This window comes from Cyprinodon tularosa, unplaced genomic scaffold, assembly GCF_016077235.1.
Source record: "Cyprinodon tularosa strain WSP-4 unplaced genomic scaffold, ASM1607723v1 ctg622, whole genome shotgun sequence".
Classification (NCBI taxonomy): domain Eukaryota; kingdom Metazoa; phylum Chordata; class Actinopteri; order Cyprinodontiformes; family Cyprinodontidae; genus Cyprinodon; species Cyprinodon tularosa.
This window is the reverse complement of record NW_024039366.1, coordinates 172,867-197,337: the sequence shown is the minus strand read 5'-3', so window position 1 is coordinate 197,337 and position 24,471 is coordinate 172,867. Positions and strand designations below refer to the sequence as shown.

Here is a 24,471-nt window from a genome sequence, read left to right as displayed (position 1 = left end):
GTTAATTTCAAATTTAGTCCATTTACTTTTGTTTTTTAACTGTACTTATTGTTTTAAAAAACATGATTTAAAGTCCACGAGCATCCTCATTTAGATTTTCCCCTAAATTTTCATGTGTTTATATATGTTTACATTATTTATTGGTTGCATCTAAAAATATCTAAGATGTTTTCAATTTAAAAATACATATGAAATGATACAACATAACCCACAATAACTTAAGTGATATCATTGCGCTCTGGCATCAAATCAATAAAGTTTAGGATTTCTGCGTTACATTAACGCACAGTCTACTGTGTGTATATAGCTTGTGTGTGTATATACAGGTGCTGGTCATAAAATTAGAATATCATGAAAAAGTAGATTGATTTCAGTAATTCCATTTAAAAAGTGAAACTTGTATATTATATTCATACATTACATACAAACTCATATATTTCAGATGTTTATTTCGTTTAATTTTGATGATTACAAATGACAACAAATGAAAATCTCAAATTCATCATATCAGAAAATTAGAATATTGTGAAAAGGTTCAAAATTGATGGCCCCTGGTGCCACACTCTAATCAGCTAATTAACTCAAACCACCTGCAAAAGCCTTTAAATGGTCTTTCAGTCTAGTTCTATAGGCTACACAATCATGGGGAAGACTGCTGACTTGACAGTTGTCCAAAAGACGACCATCGACACCTTGCACAAGGAGGGCAAGACACAAAAGGTCATCGCTAAAGAGGCTGGCTGTTCACAGAGCTCAGTGTCCAAGCACATTAATAGAGAGGCGAAGGGAAGGAAAAGATGTGGTCGAAAAAAGTGTACAAGCAAGAGAGATAACCGCACCCTGGAGAGGATTGTGAAACAAAACCCATTCAAAAATGTGGGGGAGATTCACAAAGAGTGGACTGCAGCTGGAGTGAGTGCTTCAAGAACCACCACACACAGACGTATGAAAGACATGGGTTTCTGCTGTCGCATTCCTTGTGTCAAGCCACTCTTGAACCACAGACAGCGTCAGAAGCGTCTTGCCTGGGCTAAAGAGAAACAGGACTGGACTGCTGGTGAGTGGTCCAAAGTCATGTTCTCTGATGAAAGTAAATTTTGCATTTCCTTTGGAAATCAAGGTCCCAGAGTCTGGAGGAAAAGAAGAGAGGCACTTCATCCACGTTGCTTGAAGTCCAGTGTAAAGTTTCCACAGTCAGTGATGGTTTGGGGTGCCATGTCATCTGCTGGTGTTGGTCCATTGTGTTTTCTGAGGTCCAGGGTCAACGCAGCCACATACCAGGAAGTTTTAGAGCACTTCATGCTTCCTGCAGCTGACCAACTTTTTGGAGATGCAGATTTCATTTTCCAACAGGACTTGGCACCTGCACACAGTGCCAAAGCTACCAGTACCTGGTTGAAGGACCATGGTATCCCTGTTCTTAATTGGCCAGCAAACTCTCCTGACCTTAACCCCATAGAAAATCTATGGGGTATTGTGAAGAAGAAGATGCAATACACCAGACCCAACAATTCAGAAGAGCTAAAAGCCACTATTAGAGCAACCTGGGCTATCATAACACCTGAGCAGTGCCACAGACTGATCGACTCCATGCCACGCCGCATTGCTGCAGTAATACAGGCCAAAGGAGGCCCAACTAAATACTGAGTGCTGTACATGCTCATACTTTTCATGTTCATACTTTTCAGTTGGCCAACATTTCTATAAATCCTTTGTTTTTATTGGTCTTCAGTAATATTCTAATTTTCTGATATGATGAATTTGAGATTTTCATTTGTTGTCATTTGTAATCATCAAAATTAAACAAAATAAACATCTGAAATATATGAGTTTGTATGTAATGTATGAATATAATATACAAGTGTCACTTTTTAAATGGAATTACTGAAATCAATCTACTTTTTCATGATATTCTAATTTTATGACCAGCACCTGTGTATATATATATATATATATATATATATATATATATATATATATATATATATATATATATATATATATATATATATATATATTCTATCTTATTTTGTTTTTTGTCTGCACCAACAACACCAAGTCAAATTTCTTGTAAGTGCACACCTACTTGGCAATAAACTTGATTCTGATTCTGTTTGTCAAATAAGCTGCCTGTAGTGTCTTTAAATGTCCAGCAGGTGTCAGTATTCTGTCAGACAGTATCAATGCAGGATCAATACAGGTTGGCAATGAGTCCAAAGGCTTCAAGATGCCTCATTAATCATCATTACTTTTTACCAAGCATAAGCATGTTGATGTTCTACCCCACGGTTTCAGGTTTTTTTCATGACCCTGAGAGCCTGCTTGTTCAGACTCCTGTGTCGCAGAAGTCTTGTTGTTATTTAAAACGCTTTGAACTTTCCTACTGACCGTCTTACCTTGAATACTGGGTCCATCTGTCCCGTTCTAAGACAGTTTTAATCTTGTTTAATGTATAGCGATTAAAAAATTGAGTAACTCTGCAATTTGACACCTGCATTTTCCTAAATTGCTACTATATTGCCAATGCCATCAATTGCATAGCCCTAATTGGGTACCTGTTCAGTTAGTGAAATGGCAGATCATATGGAAACGATAACTGCTGAACTTTAAGCTTAACATCAGAAGTAAAAAAAAAAAAAAAAATTGTCACTTTAAACATAGAATGGTAATTGGTCAGGCCCACCAACATTGGATAACACAATAAAATGAAGGAAAAAAAGTAAAAACGTAAGAACATTTCTGGTTGCAATAAGGCTGACGCAGCTTTGATGCTCTCATGTCTCTTCCCCTTTTTTTGCAATAAAAATTAGAATAGTTTTTAAAGTTAAAGACTTTACTGACACTGATGCCCTTCATGGCTGCTAAATGCAACTCAAGTCTAAAGCAAATTCCAATTTTGTAAAATGTCCACCAAGATGGCAGTATCTACTCCACAAAGTTTACTAACTTCTCAGTGAAATGTTAATTTGTTTCACGGGGAACCAGGGAACGCTGCTGAATTCAGCTCAGTAAAGAATGAATGAAATTATAAAAATGTGAAAAGCCCTTTAAATCTGAATGCAAAACAAAAATCCTTCTATACCACAGGTCCACCATGATCTGAGGTTAATGCGTCTATATTCTGATGACAGGGTTTTGTTCAGACACATCCTCTCCCTCCAATGTGTATATTAGCAACATAATGTGGTCCTATTCATTCAAATATATACTTTCCCATCATTTGTCTGCAACCACGTGACTAAAGTTTGGGAGTGATGGCCTAGTGGTTAGAGCAGTGTGCTTATGCTCTGAGAAGGTTGCAAGTACCCGGTTCAACCCCCCAGCCTGCACTCTGGGTTCCTGAGCAAAGACCCTTAACCTCACACTGCTCCCCCTGGCGCTGCACAATGGCAGCCCACTGCTCATCAAGGGGGGGGGTTAAATGGAGAGTGAATTTCCACAATGCGTGACAATAAAGGAATTTACATTTACAAAATGGGTCTAAAGGCTGATTTATACTTTGAAACTAGGTCGTCTGCGTAGATGGCGCGGTGAACACAGACACGTTCCCGCCCACCAAAACGACTCGTGAAATTGGACCAGCTAGAAGAGCGAGGTGCGCGAGAACGGTGGGACCGTTTTTCCACCTGGATCCCCGCTCTTCCTCACCCTCATGTCCCTCCGCTGTTGGACAATCGTTTTCACTGCCTTGGTCGTATTTAGACCCACAGCTAGTTCGTGATTTTCCCCTTTTGAGTTGTGGCATGGAATAAACAGCGCAGACCAAACTTTAATATTGAGTATAAAGCAAAAATGTCTGTCATACCTGCGACATGCTCACTGCGACACACTGCTGCAGGAAGATAACCAGCCCTTAACTGTCAATGTTTACTTTCACATTGCCTGGTAAAGATATTCACGGTCAAAATTTCATTACAACAAAAAACTGTTTTATTGGGGTTCCAAGAGACGTAGCAAAATAAGTAATGTATAACCGTAAAGTAAGACATTGATTTAGGGCTGAAACAATTGGATTAATCGATTAATGAAATAATCGTCAACCAATTTAGTTAACTGCAATATAGAGAGTCTACAAAATGACTTTAGCTGAAAGAGCAACAAACTTAGAGAAGTAATTATACATAGATTATAGGGCTGGGTATTTTTGCCAAAGTCCTGAATCAATTCAATTTTGATTAATACATTTCTAAATCAATTAATTTTGATTCGATCTGTTTTTACAATAATGAAAGTGTTTCAACTGTTTTTCAAAATGCTGTATTTTTTCCTGTCATATTAAACACCAAGTGCAAACTTGTAAATCAGACAGTTTAAACTTGAGATGTGAGCAAAACTGTCTCAAAAGAACAAACTTATTTGTGAAAAGTGAAAACGTGAAGCCTCACTCGAGCGAGCAGACGTGACACAGAGGGGACACAGCAGATGTGTGAGCTGCCTGAACTGCAGCATTTTAACAACTACAGGGTGTTTTCTGGTCAGCCCCCATTTGTTAATGTCTTCAGTCAACCTATTTGCTATATTTGCAGCTGTCTGGCTTGAAGTCCTCTTGAGTGCATCTTTCCTGCTCATTTGAATGTGAACGTCACGCCTCACTATAAAAATAATCAAATAATCTCATTCCCTAGACATTGATTTTGCAAAAATGAACAGGAATCGATCCGAAATCGATTAAATCAATTTTTTACCCAGCCCTTATAGATTGTACAAATATATATTAGCATTTAGGTTTAAGGTTTAGGTTTTTTTCATTTGTCAAAATCCTCTATCCAGAAAATCTTAAGTTTCACCTGGTTTAATTTAGTAAAAAATCTTCTTCAAGGAACATTTGGCTATCTGATTATTAATCAAAAAATTATTGGAAGATTAATCAACGTGCAAAATAATCATTAGTTGCAGCCCTACATGGAATCCTTTTTTACAAAGGGAATTTGAAAAGTCTTATTTACCCTCCTGAGTTGTTACTTTAGAGCACCACCTTTCACTGCATGTACGTCTATATTTGGGGAATGACTATCAGCGTTGCAAAATCCAAGACTGCTTTAGAAAATAGTTTTCTTTTTTGCTAAAAAGCTCAAGAGGAGTCAGATGGGATACAGAATTTCTAAACTGCAGCCTTTCCACGGATTCTAAATGGAAACTGGTCTGTTCTATTACATTAGTAATTTTTTGCTTTAAATCATAACATCAAAGCTATGATGTGCATTTAGAGCAATAGATTTCCATTTTTTTACAACTTCTAACAAGTTTTCTTTAGAGATTACGCTGCATGATCAATATGATGATTTCAGACCTAAATTCTTTTTGCTGAAAAATAAAATCTGCACATCTTGTCACATGGTGGGGAGGAGGAGTCTGAGATAATGTGCTCTCTTAGTTTTCTGCCACATGTTATGTTTTGCATGTAGAACAGAGAACCCCTCTGTGGCCTCATCTGTAGCACCCTCTTCCACATGAGTCTTCTTTATCCCCTTCACAGCTTGCAGCAAACAACAAACACTGCTTTTCATGGCTCTTTTTCAGTGGCCCTAACCTGACTAAGATAGGTTGGCAGCAAAGTATTTGTGTAATTGAAAACTGAAAAACCACAACCCTCCCCCTCTGTTCAGTGATGTTTTTTCTCTTTTCACAACCACAACCCTCCCCCTCTGTTCAGTGATGTTTTTTCTCTTTTCACAAACATGGCTTCCTTCACGCCTCTTTAGAACCATCTGTCTTCTCCGTTCAAAATCTGAGCATATTGCTCTTCAGATGTGTGATTGAAAGTCCAGGTACCTTCCAGTTTAAACCTGTTTTATGGCTGCTATGAACTGCATGACTGAGAATTTGCAAATGAGTCTATTGCCCCAAAAAAGGTACATTTATGTGTACAGATAATGAGTTTTGCCTGACAACTCTGTGCGAACCCAGAGGGACTCCCCTTGCATGTTTCTGCAGTCAAAGCCCCAGCAGCTGCACCATGTTCAGTGCGATTCCACCGTGAGGGTATCATATAAAGGTTCATGCATAGAAATCATATTTTTGTTCAACTCTAAGTTATCCACAGCTTAGTTTTGATTCGTGACGTAATTTTTCTGTGCATGAAAAACGTTTGTAAAGCCTGGTATTTTCTGCAATGGACTGGCGATCTGTCCAGGGTGGACCCCGCCTCTCGCCCGTAGACAGCTGGAGATAAGCAACAGCAGCCCTCGCGACCCCACTTGGGGTTTAGCGTGTCTGAAAATGGATGGATGGATGGATGGATGGATGGATGGATGGATGGATGGAGCCTGGTATTTTACTTAGAACCTGTGGCAACTGTGTTGAGATGAACTTTGTTGTGACTCATACCCGTCTCTCCCCAGACACAATCATATGAGTTAATCTCAGGTCTCTGCTCCTCTTTCTCATCTTCCTCTGGAAGATCCAGGAGGTATGACACAATCTACATAAAAGACATAAAGTGTATACTGCGTTCATTATAAATATTATAAATAGACAAATGTTCCATGCTATTGTCACAGATTTTCACCTCTGAATGCCCCATGCTGGCTGCTGCCACCAGTGTCTGTTGGACGGCCTGGCTCCGGCTCATTCCTCTACAGCAGGAAGTGCAATTCCACTCAGGGCTCTTCAACAGGAGGCGCAGCACCTCAAGGTGACCGTGCTGGGCTGCTAGAACCAGAATGCACCGGCCTGAATTATCCACATGTCCAACCTGAGTGCACATTGAGGGGGAGACGTACGGCGGGTTCAGTTTTAGAAAATAAACTAAAAAGGTTAGATATTCTTTTTGTTGATTCTCTTTTTAATAAGAAATTTCCCTACAGCTACCTTGGCCTTGTGTTGACAAAGCATTGTGACAATGTCCAAGTGACCGGCTGCAGCAGCAAATCCCAGGGCAGTTAAACCATCATTTGACTTAGCATCCACCTATATATAAGACAGAAAGTCCTCATGTTTGGTTAATGTCTTTCCATTTCATCAATTCCAGAAGGTACAATTAAGAAAGAAAATAAATCACGTGAGCTCCATGGTCCAGCAGCAGTGCTACTGCATCTTTGTGGCCGAGGTGAGAATGGACACACAGTAAGGGAGCACCATTGCTGACATTGGTTTGGTAATCCACATCCGCTCCAGCCATAATCAGGAGTCTGCTCACCTGGATGGGAACGGGAGAAAAGGAATACACCATCACTCCCAATACATAAAACTGCCACCGTTTGTGTCTAATCCTACCTTTATATTGGGAGTGTAGAGGTTGCGAAGCGATGAAAGAACAGGGCTAAGGCTTCCTGTGCTGTACGACATCCACAGCCCCTGAAGAACAGAGGAGGACACTCCAAGCTTCTTACTCAAACCCTGAAAGAGAGCGGGTACAGCTAGAGTTACAAGACCTTTATTCCTGTAATGGTGCCATTCATCTGCTATCTATTCTTACATTTCCAAGTTAAAACATTTATTTTAAACAGTATTAGTATTTTTGGGTTCATGAGGCATCATGAAACATTTCGACAATTGGCGAATTGGATTGACATTGTGTCGATACTGTGTCACTGAATACTGACACCTGCTGGACATTTAAAATCCCTACATGTACCTTTCACAGGTTAAACTGATGCTGATTTGATGACTTATAACAGGATTTAAGTCATAGTTTGCTATAATGTATTATTTCATATCTTAAATTAAAAATATGTTTTTAGATTGATTTTTAGACAATCCATAAATTTGAACATATAACGGGAAAATTCCAGTGAAAAAGTAAATAAGGATGTTTGTGAACTAGGATTTATTTAGTATTCATTTAAAAATAATAACTATAGTAAGAACAGCAATTTAAAATCCTTTAAGTTCAGATAAGTTGAGTGATAATTGAGAGGACCAGCATTACACAACAAGACAATTAAAACAAATACAAGCTCAAAATGGTCCCACTCAGCTGAAACCTTTCTTTTGCCTTCCGGCTGATCCATTTTTCTTGATTCATTTGATGATAAAGATCAGAGATCATTTTGGCAGATGTGTTGCATTGACAGACGCGCTTATAAACACAGTTTAATGTGTCAGTTAGAAACAGCTCCTGTATTGGTCATGTTGAAACGACACGCACACAGACGCAGGGTTAAGCTCTATTAGCTCGACATATATGCAGACGCTTCAGTGTTGCTGGACCAATCAATAATTATTATATTAAAAATTTTTCCTTGCTTATTTTTGGCCTTTCTCTGGATCTGATATCATTTTAAAGGCATAGAAAGATACTTTGCCATCCACCACATGTTAAGTGCAAATACTGGAGTAAAAACCAAACAATAACGTTAGGTAATTACATGCAATTCTCTACAGTCTGTCTGTGCCTGTGAGGATTCATCCTCCTCTGTATTAATGAATTGTTAAATTTTATTTTCCTTTAGATCTTCTGCTCTCAGCTTGAGAAGAATCTCCACAGCATGATGCTGTCACCATGGTGTTTCATGCTAGAGATGGTGTGTTCATCAATATGTGTTGTTACTGTAGTCTTCTAAAGTGTTTGCATGTAGGACAGAAAATGTAGGTTTTGTCTCATATAAAGTGAGCGCCTTCTTCCAGATGTTTGCTGTATCCCCTGGATGCCTCATGAAGGCAGATGCTTGAAACTGATGGCCTGATCTAGTTTCTATGTAATTATACTCATAATCATCTGACCATTAAGGGTGACTCATCGTTTGCTAGCATTTATTTTTTATTTGTAAATACAGAAAAAGAAAATCACAATAAAGGAGCAATCAATCCAAAGTAGATTACAGTGAACTCCTCCCCTATAATCTCAATAAACCTGCACTTCTGAAACTGGTAATGTAGTACTACTATTCCAGATTGCAAAAATACAAGGAGAGAAAGGTGTGACATCAGTTTCAAGCCAATGTGCAGTGAGCATCATACAAGTCAAAAACATAAAAAAAAAAAATAAATTTGATGAGATACAGTTGTTCATGAAACTCTTACAGCTTGACTCCTGAGTAAAGTCTCTTGCCTTAAGCCTAATTTAATTCTTAAGTCTGCATCTTCAGTGCAACTCAGGCACCAGTTTAAGTCCGAGTCCACGTCTCTTCTTTAGATATGAATTACATGGCATTCTTTAACAGTTTGTACAAAAACAGCAATGAACTGTGTCTAACTCAGTGAGATTAATGTTCATCAGACTCAGGGCCAAGATTTACTTTAAAAGACAACATCTAAAAAAAAGTCACCATGCCGTTAGCTTGACAAAGGACTTTCCATTATCAGAGTTTAGGTTAAACGTTAGAATTATACTGTAGTGTGTGGGTGTAAAATAAAAGAACATCAGCAGTGATTAGCAGCAGAGTTAGGTTATAAAAGCAAACTCTGAAAGGACTAAAAAAGAATTGCTTCAGTGATAAATACTGACCTTGTAGATATGAGCTTTCAGAATGTGATGCCCCAGCTCCAGCGTCTGCTGTTGGCTTAGCTTTCCTTCCTGTCTGCAGAGCCAGAACGCCAGCAAGGTGTGTCCACTTCTAGAAAAGATGGATCAGAAAAAAAGATAGCCATACTATTTCCTGACACCAACCTGGTCAAATATCAGAGAACACAAATAGCGAATTAATTTTTTTAGGACTTTACAGATATGAGTTTTACTCTCAAAAAGCTCTGACTAAAGTTCTATTAAAGTCAGTTGTTAAATACTGACAAGGCCATCATAGTGGGGAGATTTCTGTTGAGTTAAAGAGTCGATGCCATCTGCTGGTTTTCCTTAGATAGAAAACTTTGAACCAATCTGACTGGATGATCTGGTTGATTTTCTCTCTGCCTTTTGAGATGACATGTGCTGTAAATTAGCACTCTATAAATAAACTGAATTGAAAAACTCACAACTTATTCTCAATGTGTTGTAATATTGTTAAGATGACCACATTGATTTATTGATATTTGCAGACAACACACTTCCAGCTTTGTTTCAACATACCTTGGGTCACAGAGAAACCTGTCATCCTGTCCCTCCTCCCTCCAAACTAGCCACTCCCTGAAGGAGGCATGGTTAAGCACCCTGCTGCCATCACTCCTCCGTAGCAGGAAAGAAGAGAGCTGCTCTAGCCGCTGCATGAACTCCCCCTTCTGGATTTTCTCTTCAGTGAGACAACCTGCGTTCACCGCTTCAAACAGCTGTGAAAACAGATCTTTAGTCATACTGAGGCTCATTAAAGCGGCACCAAGACTTAGTATTTTTTGACACTGTGAAAGCTAATGCATACCTGCTGGTCGCTCAGCGGGTGAAGGGAAGACACAGTCACATTGAGTAGAGGCAGCACTCTTTGAAAAGCTGACTGTGTAGGGAATCGCATGTTAAGCTGCAACAGGTACACCTCCGCTAGAGTCACCGGAACCACCTGCAACCATATATGGCTGATCATTATTTCATGCCGTTTACATTCTGATGTCTTTCTTTGTAAAAAAGAGTTACTACAATCCAAACCCTACCTTGAAGCTGGAACTCTTCAGAACAAGATAACCTCTTTCAATTAGGTCAAGTGTGAGTTTCAGGTAGAGAAAAGAGCCTTTGCTCAAGCTCTTAAAGTGGCTGATGAGCTTGGTCAGTGCTGTGCTGTCAAGGCGACCATTGCCAAGTGATACGTTGCTCTGAATCTCAGGACTGTTGTGGATACGGTGCATCAAGTACGTCTGAAACGCACCAAGAAAGATACATACAGAACTGGGTAAAATAATTTGCCCCTTCAACAAAATTCTCCCTTTTTAAAATTTTTTAGACTAATTTTTCAAGGTGTCGCATATATAGATACTCTTTCAACAACTCATGCTGCGCCTAACAATCTGAAAGCAAAATAAAAAAAAAAATAGTGGGAAAAAATAAACCTGAAAATATTATGGTAAAAGTTTAGGCAATTTAAAACATTTAAGTTAGTCTTTAATATTTATTTAATGTGCTCCAAATGTGCAGGTGTTGGTAAATCTCAAATCTTATCTGCCAATCCCTCTCTTTGTTCTTGAATAGGCAGACGCACGACGCAGAATGTGGGGGCTTGGTTATGAGCAGTCAGATGTTGAACTGAATCCTTCGTTATCAACAGTAGGCGATACAGAAGGCGGAAGTTACGTAGGTGGCAGAATGCAGGAATGTGTCCATCAATCCACCAGCAAATAAGAGGAACAACACGGAAGCACAGAAGAAGAAGTGCCTATAGTTATAGATATTTATATAACTGCTAGATTTCTTATGGTGGCTTGTATGCATGGGTGTCCATATCTGTCCAAAAAGTAGGGATAATTTCCAATTATTCTTTAAATGGTACAGGCATTACTTACTGCAAATCAATTATGTTTTGCATTAAGCCCTCAGGAAATAAAAATTTAGAAAATGACAAAAGCCTTTTTCCTACTTGGCTAGTTGCCATCGTTTGCTTACATACAGCTTATCAATTAGAGACAGAGCCAAGCCTAAAGCTGATTCTAACTGACATTACAGACAGGATATAAAGCTTTTTCTGCTGCACTTTATTTTCAGTAGCTTGTGTGCTGCAAGGATGTTGAGTCCAGTGCGAGTTGAGCAGGCAGTAGACTTCAGAGTTTAGCATGTGCCAGACAAATGTTAAGCAAGCACCCAAATGTCTGAAATGCACACTAGTGTCACTACTCTTAGATCTCCTACTGTGCCTTGAAACTGACAGCACAGCATATTAAAACAGGCAGCAATCAGTTTCAGGTATAGCCGCTCAGTGGTTCAAAGGTGCTGGCTTTCTTTCATCCTGTAAAGCAAACTGGTGAAGTTTCTCAGTCATCCAGGTCATAGGCATTCCAAAAAAGTAAAAAAAAAAAAAACTATCCACTGGAGTTGGATTTCCGAGTCTGAAGACATTTCGCTTCCCATCCAGGAAGCCTTTTCAATACAAAATATCAGAATTAGCTTTGAGCTCCAAGCTTCATATAAACATGCAAATTGAACCAGTTTAATAACCGCATTCATCTGAAAGTGGTTATTTGAATCTACTCAAGATGCCGTTGTTTGATATCAAAGTTTGACTAAGATTCCAAATTAATTCAAAAGAATTGATTTAGAAAATCCTGATTGTTTTTTAAGGAAGCAATTGTTTTTTTTTTATGTCATAGACACAAACAAGTCAATTTGGAAAAATCTGGAGAGGCAGTTGGTAAGGTTACCTGCAGGTCCTGGTCTATGGCATTTTTCTCCTTCTGGTCCAGAGAAATATGGTGAAAAGGTAGAGAGCGAACAATCTCCTGAAAAAAAGAAAAAACCCAGAAAAAAACAATGTTGGTCAGTACTATATTTGCAGAAATAATTTAAGTGTTGGAAATGGAATTAGATTGTAAAAATGCTTCAGATAAATTGATTACTAAGTGTGAAAAACTGTTTCTAGAACTGTATTATTATTACTTTTAAATAAACAATCAGTATTTTTTCCCTTAGACCTCTATTTGTTTAAATTATAGGACTTTTGACCAAGTACATGTAGATGGAGAAAATATTGATCAATTCCTTTATACTACTGTAAAAATGAATGTAAGCAAGAAACAAAGCAAATTAAAGAGATGTAAGATATTATGATTAATGCAATTATATTTACATTTTTATTTGATGCTAGAAATTTACTTCAGACTAAAAAGGATGACTAAAAAACTGAATCTTTTAAAACCCAAACAGAAAAGCTTTTTCAGATTCAGTTAAAAAAATTCATTAATTTAATGTTAAATCACATAATGAAATAAAACTAAGCAAAGCAATGATAACTTTTGTTATGCCTTGATAAGTAAAGCACAATAATAAAATTATGTAGCAACGTCAACAGTTTAGGGTGTTTGGTATGTTTGTAAAAACAGAAACAACACTGCAAAATTTTAAAATCTATTTAAGTAATTTCTTCTTGAAATAAGTGCATTCTTTGCCAATGGAACGATTTACAGACGATTTCCAATTAAAATATGAAAAATATAAAATATATTCTTATGTAATGTATGTATTTTCTTATTTTAAGAGTAAAAATATTCATTCCATTGGCATCATTTTATTTACCAACTCAATTTAAAGGTAAATGCACTTATTTTAAGAAATATTTACTAATTTCTAGATCATGTTTGCAGTTAAAAAATTTAGAGAAATTGTACTGTCTAGTTCATTCCAATGCTAGAATTTATTTGCAACAAATTGACATGCAGTTCTGTGTAGTACGTACAGAGGGATTTTTTGCACTAACAGGAACAGGAATACACATCAGGAACGTTTATAGTCTAGCTTTAAGAACAGAAGAATATTTAAATTGATTGATGTTTGAAATGCTTTGATGGATTGTGGGTGTGGGTAATGGGTACCTGCTGACTGGTCCTGACAGTAACAATGACCTTCAACCATGGAGGAAATTTCTGAATGTTTTTGGAGAGAAAGGAGGCTATTGTATCTCCATAATCAGGCCGGTGAAACTCAGCCTCATTAAGCCCATCAATAAGTACAATAAATTCTTCCTCATCATTGGTAATTTTCCTCTCTGTAAAGGAAAAAAATAAAAACACAAAATATAGAACAAAAGGTGGCTCAGACTCAAAGTGCTTTCTTAAATGTTGCACTTGTACCTTTGTGCAGAGTATCCAGGGGTTCTAGTATTCCTTTCTGTAGGGCTGAAGTCGGATCCTGAATGCAGTAGCGTAGATTGAGCATGCTTTGCAGCTGTGGTGAACGATGTAACAGTTCTCGATAGGCGGCCAATTGAGGGGCAGCACTCAGCATGGCTGCCATGTTATGGACGTACTCAGGAACTAGACAAGTACGACAGTCATCAGCCTGACAGAAGTGATAAGACACTACCTGCAAAACAAATGGGTGAGGTCATCTGTTCAGACTTTGCTAAAAAGTGTCAGATTAAAAAAAACCGATGGAATACCCCTAGAAACATTCACATTATAAATCCCTCAGTTTGAATCTTTTCACAATTTCTCAAGTTAAAATCAAAACTTTTAATATATTGCCAAAGGTATTTGTTTCTTTGTCCTCATCTAAATAAAAAACTTAGTAAATAAGGTGTAATATAAGTTGGACTTGCCCTTTGCTGCAGTAAGAAGCCCAGTTCAGTTTTGAAGGCTTTCCAAAAGTGTTTATTGATGTGTTGAAAGGAATTACTCATCATTCTTTCACAGGTGCGCTGAGCTTGGAAAATGTGGCTTTGTTTGTCGTGTTTGCTATCAATCATGTCGAAGCTGTTCTGAGGCCATAAATATGTGCAGGCCAGTTAAGGCCCGAACACGCTGGTTGTGTATGACTTTTTAATCTCCTATCCTTTTTTCTCTATGTCAAACTGACTGCATATAGAGAGGTTCCGTCTAGTCAGGGTGAGAATATCTGTGCAGATTATTTTCACTTCTGTCTCTGAGCTACACGCAAATTAAAACTATTTCCCACATTTGACTTAGACAGAATATCAAGTTATTGAAAATTCTTTAAATAAAAATAAAAACCACCAACGCATTCTATAAATCAAAGCCCCACTTAACAAGTAGAACAGATAGAGAATGTTCATTTGCCTAATGAAAACATAATGAAAACTATGTCTAAAGAAAAGAAACATTGCAATAAACGCCGTGTGGCTGTTTATATGTGACTGAGACAGTGATTCTCAGAGAGAGGGTGCCTACGTGGGAAGTTTATCTGAGTTATTTTGTTTTTTGCAAGGTTCAAAGAGATAATTTTTTTTCTTTATCTGTTTTCCGTCCTCCTGAACTCCTATCATGGATAAAGTTTTCTTTAATGTGTCATTCATTGTTTTTGCACAACTCTGTCCCACTTGCTATAAAAAACTCATTCCCTGTGCGATTAACAGATTTTGTATTTTCCCCCCAAAGGGGATGTTTTATTTTGTAACCTTGTCTCTCTTCCTGTCAGACCCATCAAATTGCAGCTGCATTGCAGCATAGTCTGACTTCAATATACCTGGAGTGTATCTCAGTCGGACCAACACAGCTCCCTGCAGAAAAACATGTCGGGTGTGATCATCCCCATCGACTATCAATGAGCATTAAACGCCACAACCTCCAAGGCACAGTTTTCTGTTGGATCAGACCCAAACTCAGATTCGGTGTGTTCTGGCTTTTAGTGTTTTCCACAGATGGGCCCCAGAAGGCTCAGTGGTGTTCGTTTCTGTTTAGCTCTCTTCAGTCAGTTAACCTTGAAAACCCAGGAAAATTAGGTCCCAAATTCTAAAGGGAAGTTCAGTGTAAATACAGCCGTTCTGTGAGAGCATTACACCTGAGAGACTGGACATTTATCTTTTATCAGACTTGTTGAAGTCCAGGAGTTCTTTGCTGAAAAACATAAACTGTATTTTTAGAACTTTTAAGCAGAAATCCAAACCGACAGGCAAACCAGTGGGTAGCTGGAAAGAATTTGAGTTTCTGCCTTTAAGCACATCTCTTTTTGTTCTTGGCTAAAATTTCCACGCTTGTAGATGGATGTGGCAAAAACAATTTTTAAGAAGTGCCGTGTTTCAGTGTCAGTGTCTTTTTCTGAAATCTTTACCCTGAAATAACACCTTAGGTCTGAGTAAAACTGATACCATATTCCTCTCCTGAGGGTAGTGTGGGCCGCCAGGAAATAAAGGCCATCAGAAAAGACTGGCCACAGTCACCCTAACTATGTTATTATATATACTGTATGTTTATTTTTGGTAGTATAGTAGAACTGATTTAATCTGATTTAATTGAACCCAAAAACATAAAAGACAAAGAGGTACATATCTAATGAGTGAGTTTTGTCTCTAACATGGTTTGTGAAGCATATTATCTCCCCACTTATGTTTGTTTTCTTTACTTTTTATTATCATTAAAGGCTGAGAATGTGTATTCTGTAATTTACAGTGTTGGGCACGTTACTTTGAAAAAGTAATTAGTTATAGTTACTAGTTACTTCTCCCAAAAAGTAACTGAGTTACTCCACAACAAAAGTAACTAGTTACTAGTAAAAGTAACTATTGCATTACTTTTGCGTTTCTCGCCCCCGTAACCCTCACCACCCGGCCCCCACCTTCTCGCCGTGTGTTTCTAAAGCCAGCTGAATAGAGCGGACGACAAAGACAAGAACCTGCAGAGAGTTTAGCATTTATTGCAACTCAACGTAAATGACATCAGGGGGGAACGCTATCTGCTTAACATGGGGGGGACGGTATCTGATGCGGTGTAAATATCAGGGTGCATTACCTCTACTCATGGGTGTGACGTTTTTTAACAGGGCATTCAGATCTGGTTAGTTTATGAAATTAATAACTGGGGATGTCTAATTCTGAAATCCTGTGTGTTTGGGTTGTTATTGATACTGCAACATCCATCTATCTATCTATCTATCTATCTATCTATCTACACTATATTGCCAAAAGTATTTGCTCACCCATCCAAATTATTGGAATCAGGTGTTCCAATCACTTCCATGGCCACAGGTGTATAAATTCAAGCACCTAGGCATGCAGACTGTTTTTACAAACATTTGTGAAAGAATGGGTCGCTCTCAGGAGCTCAGTGAATTCCAGCGTGGAACTGTGATAGGATGCCACCTGTGCAACAAATCCAGTCGTGAAATTTCCTCGCTCCTAAATATTCCACAGTCAACTGTCAGCTGTATTATAAGAAAATGGAAGTGTTTGGGAACGACAGCAACTCAGCCACGAAGTGGTAGGCCACGTAAACTGACGGAGCGGGGTCAGCGGATGCTGACGCGCATAGTGCGAAGAGGTCGCCAACTTTCTGCAGAGTCAATCACTACAGACCTCCAAACTTCATGTGGCCTTCAGATTAGCTCAAGAACAGTGCGCAGAGAGCTTCATGGAATGGGTTTCCATGGTCGAGCAGCTGCATCCAAGCCATACATCACCAAGTGCAATGCAAAGCGTCGGATGCGGTGGTGTAAAGCACGCCGCCACTGGACTCTAGAGCAGTGGAGACGCGTTCTCTGGAGTGACGAATCGCGCTTCTCCATCTGGCAATCTGATGGACGGGTCTGGGTTTGGCGGTTGCCAGGAGAACGGTACTTGTCTGACTGCATTGTGCCAAGTGTAAAGTTTGGTGGAGGGGGGATTATGGTGTGGGGTTGTTTTTCAGGAGCTGGGCTTGGCCCCTTAGTTCCAGTGAAAGGAACTCTGAATGCTTCAGCATACCAAGACATTTTGGACAATTCCATGCTCCCAACTTTGTGGGAACAGTTTGGAGCTGGCCCCTTCCTCTTCCAACATGACTGTGCACCAGTGCACAAAGCAAGGTCCATAAAGACATGGATGACAGAGTCTGGTGTGGATGAACTTGACTGGCCTGCACAGAGTCCTGACCTCAACCCGATAGAACACCTTTGGGATGAATTAGAGCGGAGACTGAGAGCCAGGCCTTCTCGTCCAACATCAGTGTGCGACCTCACAAATGCGCTTCTGGAAGAATGGTCAAAAATTCCCATAAACACACTCCTAAACCTTGTGGACAGCCTTCCCAGAAGAGTTGAAGCTGTTCTAGCTGCAAAGGGTGGACCGACGTCATATTGAACCCTATGGATTAGGAACGGGATGTCACTTAAGCTCATATGTGAGTCAAGGCAGGTGAGCAAATACTTTTGGCAATATAGTGTATCTATCTATCTATCTATCTATCTATCTATCTATCTATCTATCTATCCATCCATCCATCCATCCATCCATCCATCCATCCATCCATCCAGATTTCTCCCTTTCTCCATATAGGCTAACATTTGATCGTTCACGCTCTCCATAGTTCTCCTGTGGCACGAGCTCAGGGCGGCTCGCCTTTAGCGAGCATGCGCGCTGAGTAACGTGCAGTAACGGGATGTCGGCAATGGTAACTGCATTATAGTTACAAAGCAATTAGTTAGATTACGCCGTTATTCCCATCCCTGGTTATGTATAAACTTTTGAAATTGAAAAGTCCTCCATAAAGAAAATGATCCATCAAGTTCAAGTAATAGTGGGAACAGAAGTGAATGTCTAACCCGTTTAGCTAGCCTTTTTAATGCCTCCTCCTGTGTTCTTCTTTCTGGAGTTTCTGGACAGCTTCTTTCTCTTTCATCTTCTCCCCCCGTCTCTCCTCCTCTTCCAGGAGATTCATATGAGATTGAATCAGATTCTCCATCTGTAACAAGAACAATGCAAGATTCAGCTCTGTCTGAGATTTCTTTTTAACAAATAAGTAAGTACCAAAAATCACACTTCCTGTGGATTCGATGAAAGGAACTCTAGAAACTACTGGTTAAGTTAATTTTGTCTCACAGACAGCAAAAAAGGTTTTAAACAGATTCCATGTTACAATGAAGCAGATTATTGCTTAGCAAGTCCCATAAAAATAACGGAATAAGCGGCAGAGTTTAAAAAATAAACAAATAAAATATGGTACTGTACAGTGTTTTTGCAAATATAAATACATCTGAAGAATAAATAACCAATATACAGCTGTGGACATTTTTACAGTAGTGGATATGTGAAACTGAAAGTATCTACATCCATGTGGATAACACGGAAGTGAAAGCATCATGCTGTGGGGCAGGGAAGCTGTTTAAAGCTGTGAAGAAAGAAAAAAGCTAAATACAGAGAAATAATAAAAGAAAGCCTGCTATGCACCTCCACATGTACCATGGGTAATACAGATGCCAGAAATCACCCAATTTTCTTGATTCTTTTAATATTCCAAAAAAGTAAAAAAAAAAAAAAAAAACAATCCACTGGACTTAGTTTGAAGATGTTTAGCTTCGCATCCAGGAAGCTTTTTCAATTCAAAATGTCAGAAATAGAGTTGAGTTCGATGCTTTATGGAGTAGCCCAACAAAGCCATGTTTTTGTTTAGGAAAAACATGCAAGCTGAAACGAAAAAAACGGATCCACACTAGGGATGCACGATATAATCGGCCCCCTATCTGTATCAGCCTTAAAACTGAATATCGGACATCGGCCACCCCACCGATATTTAACCCGATATTTGATCAGCTTCTGAGTTTCTAAAGTCTAAAAAAAAAAAAAATACTACTTCTTCTTCTTCCTCAAAAACTTCTTTTTTAAAGACTTAAAAACTTCTAAAGACGAGGGAAAAAATATTGATACATTAAAATATCACAATATCTTCATATGCTGATATATTGCCATTTAAAAACACCATATCAATCTCTTTTACTAATGAAATATTGCTATATGTCATCGTTATGCTACGATATCCCCCGAAAATTCACAAAGTTGATATATTGACGCGGTATCGATCTATTTTACTAACAAAATCTCACAAGAATTTGCAAAATATCACGAGAGTTTGTAACAGAACGATGAAATTTCACGAGATTTTGAAAGTAAAATAGATCGATACGGCGTTTTTAAAAATCAATTTGATATCAGCATATGAAAATATATTTGAGTATATTATTTTTCAAAGTGTCAGAAATGGATAACAAAACTGCTATTTTCAATGACTACTTATTTTTGTCCAGCTTAACCATCGGTATCGATATCGGTTATCGGCTACATGAGTTTTAAAATATCGGCATATCGGTTATCGGCCAAAATCCCAATATCGTGCTTTAGGGGTGTGCAAAATAATTGTGATGATGATGCATCGTGATTCTAATTTTCGTGATCTACTGCATCGATTCTTGATGCCAAGAATCGATTATTAATTTAAAAAAATGAATAAATAAAATTGCATGAATGGTTGGCGAACATCAGCCAAAAACAAGTGCAATACCACTTCCAGTCCAGTAGATGTCGCTGCAAATGTGTTGACGCACGCTGCCTTGTGTCACAAGCATTTCCGGCCGTGGGATACTGTGCCGAGTAATTAAAAAACAAAACATGGAGGAGAAAATATTGCAATGCATCGCAATAATTCAAGTATCGTGATGCATCGTGATAGAATCGCATCGTGGCCTGTGAATCGTGATTCGAATCGAATCGTGACTTCTTTGGCAATACCCACCCCTATCGTGCATCCCTAGTCCACACCTTTGAAATGGGGGTCGTTTGGCTTCTTTTGTCTGCAATGCCCCATACCCGTCTATGTCTCTGAAAGGGGGGTTGTTAAAAGGAATTGTTGGTCTGGCTGAATAGGCGAGGTCTTCTCTTCCCCTGTAAAGGGGTTGCGATGATAGCGGGAAGGGATTAAATCAATTGCTGCATTGTAGGTTTTTGAAGCTGAAATCTGAGTCCACCCCATCTGTTTAAGGTTGGTTTGTCTTTCTTAACATGGATGGCTTCCTTTACGCCACTCTTAAACTATTCTCTTTGTTGAAAATGTGAACATTCTGGTCCTTAAAAGAATTCCCTTTGTCTTTAAGGTGTAGATGGACACCAGAGCCTTGTCCCGAGGAGACTGCTTATCTGTGTTGGGTCATTGTTCTGTGGAGAGGTTGTTTGCTTTCTCCACTCACTGCATCAAACTGCATACATCACTCCGCTCATATTTGGTCAGGGGGTTTTGTCCTTAGGATGCAATACTCCCTGTTTAAGGGTCTTGTTTGTTTTGAAATGTACTGGGATTTTGTGTTTGGAGAATAGGACTAAACCCCCAAACCAAATATGAGTGGAAAACAGGTGCTGCTCAGTTTGTTTCAGATTGACCTTCATGGGAATATTACATATATTCACAATGAAAGAGAGAAGATAATCTAAGTATGCTTACGTTTTGTTACAGTGTCAGCAGTTGTCAGCCTCATGCGGTGTCCATGACAGCTGAGGTCCACCAGCTGTGCAATAATTGCCGTCTTTCCAAAGCCCATGTTACCAGTGATTATGATGCCCCTGTTGGTTGTTGGGTGATTGCTGCGCAAACAGGTGTAAACTTCCTGGAAGAGCCACTCTCTACCTGTGAAGAGGCGATTCGACAGCAGGCCGGGAACCTCGAAATGGAGCGGTTTCAGGTGTAGAGACGGAGTAAAATCAACTAAGGAAGGACAGAAAGTAAAAGGTTTACATTATTTCCATTTCAAAATGTTTTACCAGCATATTACCAGCATCTCTACCTATGTGGTCCTGCTGACCGCCACGCCTAGAGTTCTGTCTTGCCATTCGAAGTAGCCTCTTCGGGGGAAGATTCCTGTGCTGTTCATCAAGATAGCTTAGATCTTCAAGGCGGGCTGAACCTGTGGCTGGATGGAAAGAAAATGTTTAATGCTAAGGTGAAAACAGATAGAAGTAGTTTGGCTGTAAAAATATCACTGTTGTGTCAGGTGTTTTTTATAATCTTTTTTAAACACACTTTTGTACAATACCTTTAAAAGCTTTCATGCACTTTGAAATATAAGGATTTTTAAAAATCTTTGGACATCCAGTAATTTAATCTGGCCTCTTCTTTGTAAAATAGGCCAAGCTTAGTCAGACTAGATAAGAGGATTTCTGTAAAAAAGAAATTTCAAGTCTTGCCACAAATTTCTCACAAATTCCAAGTCTTGAAGGTCCCATTTTATTCTATATTTAAAATAATGAGGCCCCAAAATGCATTTTTGTCATTTGTGCAGAAAAATTCCTCTCAGGTTAGCCATGCATCTATCAAACATCTCCCTATTCAGCACTCCTCTAGACGTACTGTGTTGGCTTTCCACACCATGGTCCTCCCAAAGGCCACGCCTCCACAACCCGCAACCATGACAACAAGTAAGATAGCCTAGGATCGTGGAATAATACATAAGATGATGGCCAGTGATTAACTGATTTGCAGCTACAACCACCTCTCGGCAGCTTTTTCCCCCTTATGATGTCGTAAAGGGCATGATTTTGAGCATACATTAGCTAAGAGGCTGTCACTGAAATGTTTGCCAATCCTTTTTACAAAACAGCTAGAGCTTAGTGAGGTTGGATGGAGAGCCTTTTCAGTTCTTTCCACAAATTCTTGATTGGATTCAGGTTTGGACTTCGACTAGGCCATTCTAACATCTGGATATGTTTATTAGGGAACCATTAAATTGTAGATTTTGTCTTCATGTTTGGGATCATTGTCTTGATGGCAGATAAATTTCTGTCCCAGTCTCAGGTCTTTTGCAGACTCCAACAGCTTTTCTTCCACAATGCTCCTGTATTTGTCTCCATCCATCTTCCCATCAATTCTAACCATCTTCTCTTCTCCATCTTCTGAAAAAAACAGGCCCAAGCTGCCACCACTGTGTTTGACAATGTGGTGGCATGTTCAGGGTGATGAGCTGAGTGGCTTTTAGACCTAACATTACGTTTTGCAATGTTACCAAAAAATTTGGATTTTGGTTTGATCCGACGAGACTTTATCAATGATCACAATTTGGTGTGGCCAAAACCATTTAGTCTCTTTCTGCAAGCCCCACAGGATCTTAGCTCTGTCATTCTCCATCAACTTAGGAGGTGGCTCCCATTTTGACCTGGGGGGGTCTCCAGTTTGTGTATTGCATAGAGGTTTGTGTACTATACCAGCCACTTATAGCATTTCATGTATTCTTCTCCTGTTAGTTTCTCAATGTCCTGTGAGATGGTGGATTGTTTCTGGAGCCACTTTGCAAAGCCTGAACCTGTAATCTTGCCTGCTATGGCAGTTCTGGGCCTCTATTGTTCTGATGCTCAAGGCCTGCTCCTATGCTGCCAGTGCTTCTGTGCAGCCTTCACTAGCCATTGGTAGGATTTGGTCATACCAGCCACTTCAGCTATCTGTCAGCGGTACATCAAATGCAGTTTTTTCTCCAGTGATGGTTCATCAAGCTCCTTCTCTTCCATCTTCCATAGTCTAAGAGATTCACTGTAGGCTTCATCCCTTGAGGTCATCTTCCTGATATATTGTTGTAGTTTGGATTGCTAATCTTCAATGGTGGCTCTGATGCTCACAAGGCCTTCTACCTCCTTCTCTGTTCTTAGTGTATAGACTATGGATACTGGATTTGGGGTGGAATCACCATGAGTTGATGTCTTGTTCACTCTAAGGATTCAGCTTGATGTTATCCAGTTAAAGGAGGTGGCTGATAGTGGGCCCATTTCTGAGTCGGAATCCATAGCTAGTCTTGTTGATTATTTGGTTGAGGGTGTTCAGGCCTATACAGAACAGCAGGGGAGACAGAGCATTTCCTAGGTATATTCCACTTCTGATGGAAATTTTCACAACTGGCTTAAAGTGGGCCTTAATTGCGGTTTACCACATCCCCATGGTGTTTGCAATAAATGGCTCTTATAGCCCTGTTTATCAGGTACAGTTGCAGGCATTGCAGGATCCATGTGTGGGTCATTAAGTTGTGGGATTTCTTAGTAATCAACCCAGGTAGTGTACAGGTGTGTTTGTCTGGTTTTTCAGTCTCTGACAACTGTTCAAACAGCAGTTGGTGATGGCTTCTCTGGGGTTTTTACAAATTATTTTGTGCATCTCTGACATGCTGATCCATGAGCCCACTTATCTTTGCTGCTATGATGCCTGACAGGCACTTTAATATTGTGGAGAGACAGGTTATAGGCCGACAATTGGTTGGCATTGTCCCCTTCTGAGAGCCGTTCATTATGAGGACTGATTGGCCATTCAGGGTGGGTCCCGTCCTTCAGTAGAAAGGCCATTTGATTTAGGTGTTCGTGGAGAAAGGTCATCTTCTTCAGCAAGGTGTGGATCATGACTAGGCCTTGTTCTATCCAGTTCTTCATAATTTCACAACTTATCATAACATTGCAGATGTTTACTGTTTGAAATAGAAATTGACTGACTTTGCCTGTACCTAGATATATGACCGTCAAAATAATACCTTCTTTCATGGATCAAAGGTAAAAGATGAGAAGGAGAATGCAGTGTTGCTGTGCTGCATGTGACCTTTTTCGTCTCAGCCTATTACTATTAAGTTCATTCTCGAAAACTATAAATATGATATTTGAGTATAATTTCAACAATGCAATATTAATTTCAAACTCAAATTATCCATTTCTTTATTAACCTTTGTCAGTACAGGCGAGCTCACTATTTTTGAAGTTCCTTCCTAACAGATAAGTGTGTGAGGGTTTTCCTTACTGCAGTAGTCTGTTATCTTACCTGCAACCGAATTGGGGCGGGGAATAAGGTTAAGAGTGATGAAGTGGTTAGATCCAGAAAAGTATGAAGAGTTTGGTCCTTGGTGTGGATTGAGCTTGTTTAGGCTGTAGGTGGAAGCAGACAAGCTGTCCTCTATCCAGTACAGCGAGCTGCTGTTGGGTTGACTTCCATCTCTTACGCACACGGTGGAAACTGAGGCCACCACCGGTCGGCCTTCCTGCTGCCAGGGGTTGCTACCATGGCAACTGTCAATGGACTGCCTTGCTCCATCCTCCGGCTCTGGAACTGTCTCGGCAGAATAGCTGGTCAGCGTTGCTGGAAAAATGTATGGAGAAAAATGTTAAACCAGTAAATATTAGAGTATTTTCTCAAATTTTTCCTAAATTAATTGAGCAGCTCTAAACAGAAACATTTTTTTTTCTTTTATACCAGTGTTATTATGTAAACACATTGTTGTGATACAGCATTGGTGAAGAGATCAGTCTGATC

At 39.3% G+C, this 24,471-nt stretch overlaps 1 protein-coding gene across 1 annotated transcript in view; it reads right to left on the bottom strand.

Annotated features, from left to right (window-relative positions):
• LOC119798409 (protein TANC2-like) overlaps positions 1-24,471 on the bottom strand; it is a 47,215-nt gene that overhangs the window by 9,382 nt on the left and 13,362 nt on the right. Inside the window, exons 4-19 of the mRNA XM_038307867.1 lie at positions 23,983-24,297; positions 20,984-21,109; positions 20,644-20,904; positions 17,978-18,117; positions 13,579-13,810; positions 13,321-13,493; positions 12,154-12,231; positions 10,459-10,659; positions 10,233-10,367; positions 9,947-10,143; positions 9,389-9,497; positions 7,216-7,338; positions 7,001-7,138; positions 6,811-6,909; positions 6,509-6,694; positions 6,328-6,421 (exon numbers count right to left, since the gene is read on the bottom strand). Coding sequence (XP_038163795.1) covers positions 6,328-6,421; positions 6,509-6,694; positions 6,811-6,909; positions 7,001-7,138; positions 7,216-7,338; positions 9,389-9,497; positions 9,947-10,143; positions 10,233-10,367; positions 10,459-10,659; positions 12,154-12,231; positions 13,321-13,493; positions 13,579-13,810; positions 17,978-18,117; positions 20,644-20,904; positions 20,984-21,109; positions 23,983-24,297 — 2,607 coding nt within the window. The remainder of the gene's footprint in view (positions 1-6,327; positions 6,422-6,508; positions 6,695-6,810; positions 6,910-7,000; positions 7,139-7,215; positions 7,339-9,388; positions 9,498-9,946; positions 10,144-10,232; positions 10,368-10,458; positions 10,660-12,153; positions 12,232-13,320; positions 13,494-13,578; positions 13,811-17,977; positions 18,118-20,643; positions 20,905-20,983; positions 21,110-23,982; positions 24,298-24,471) is intronic.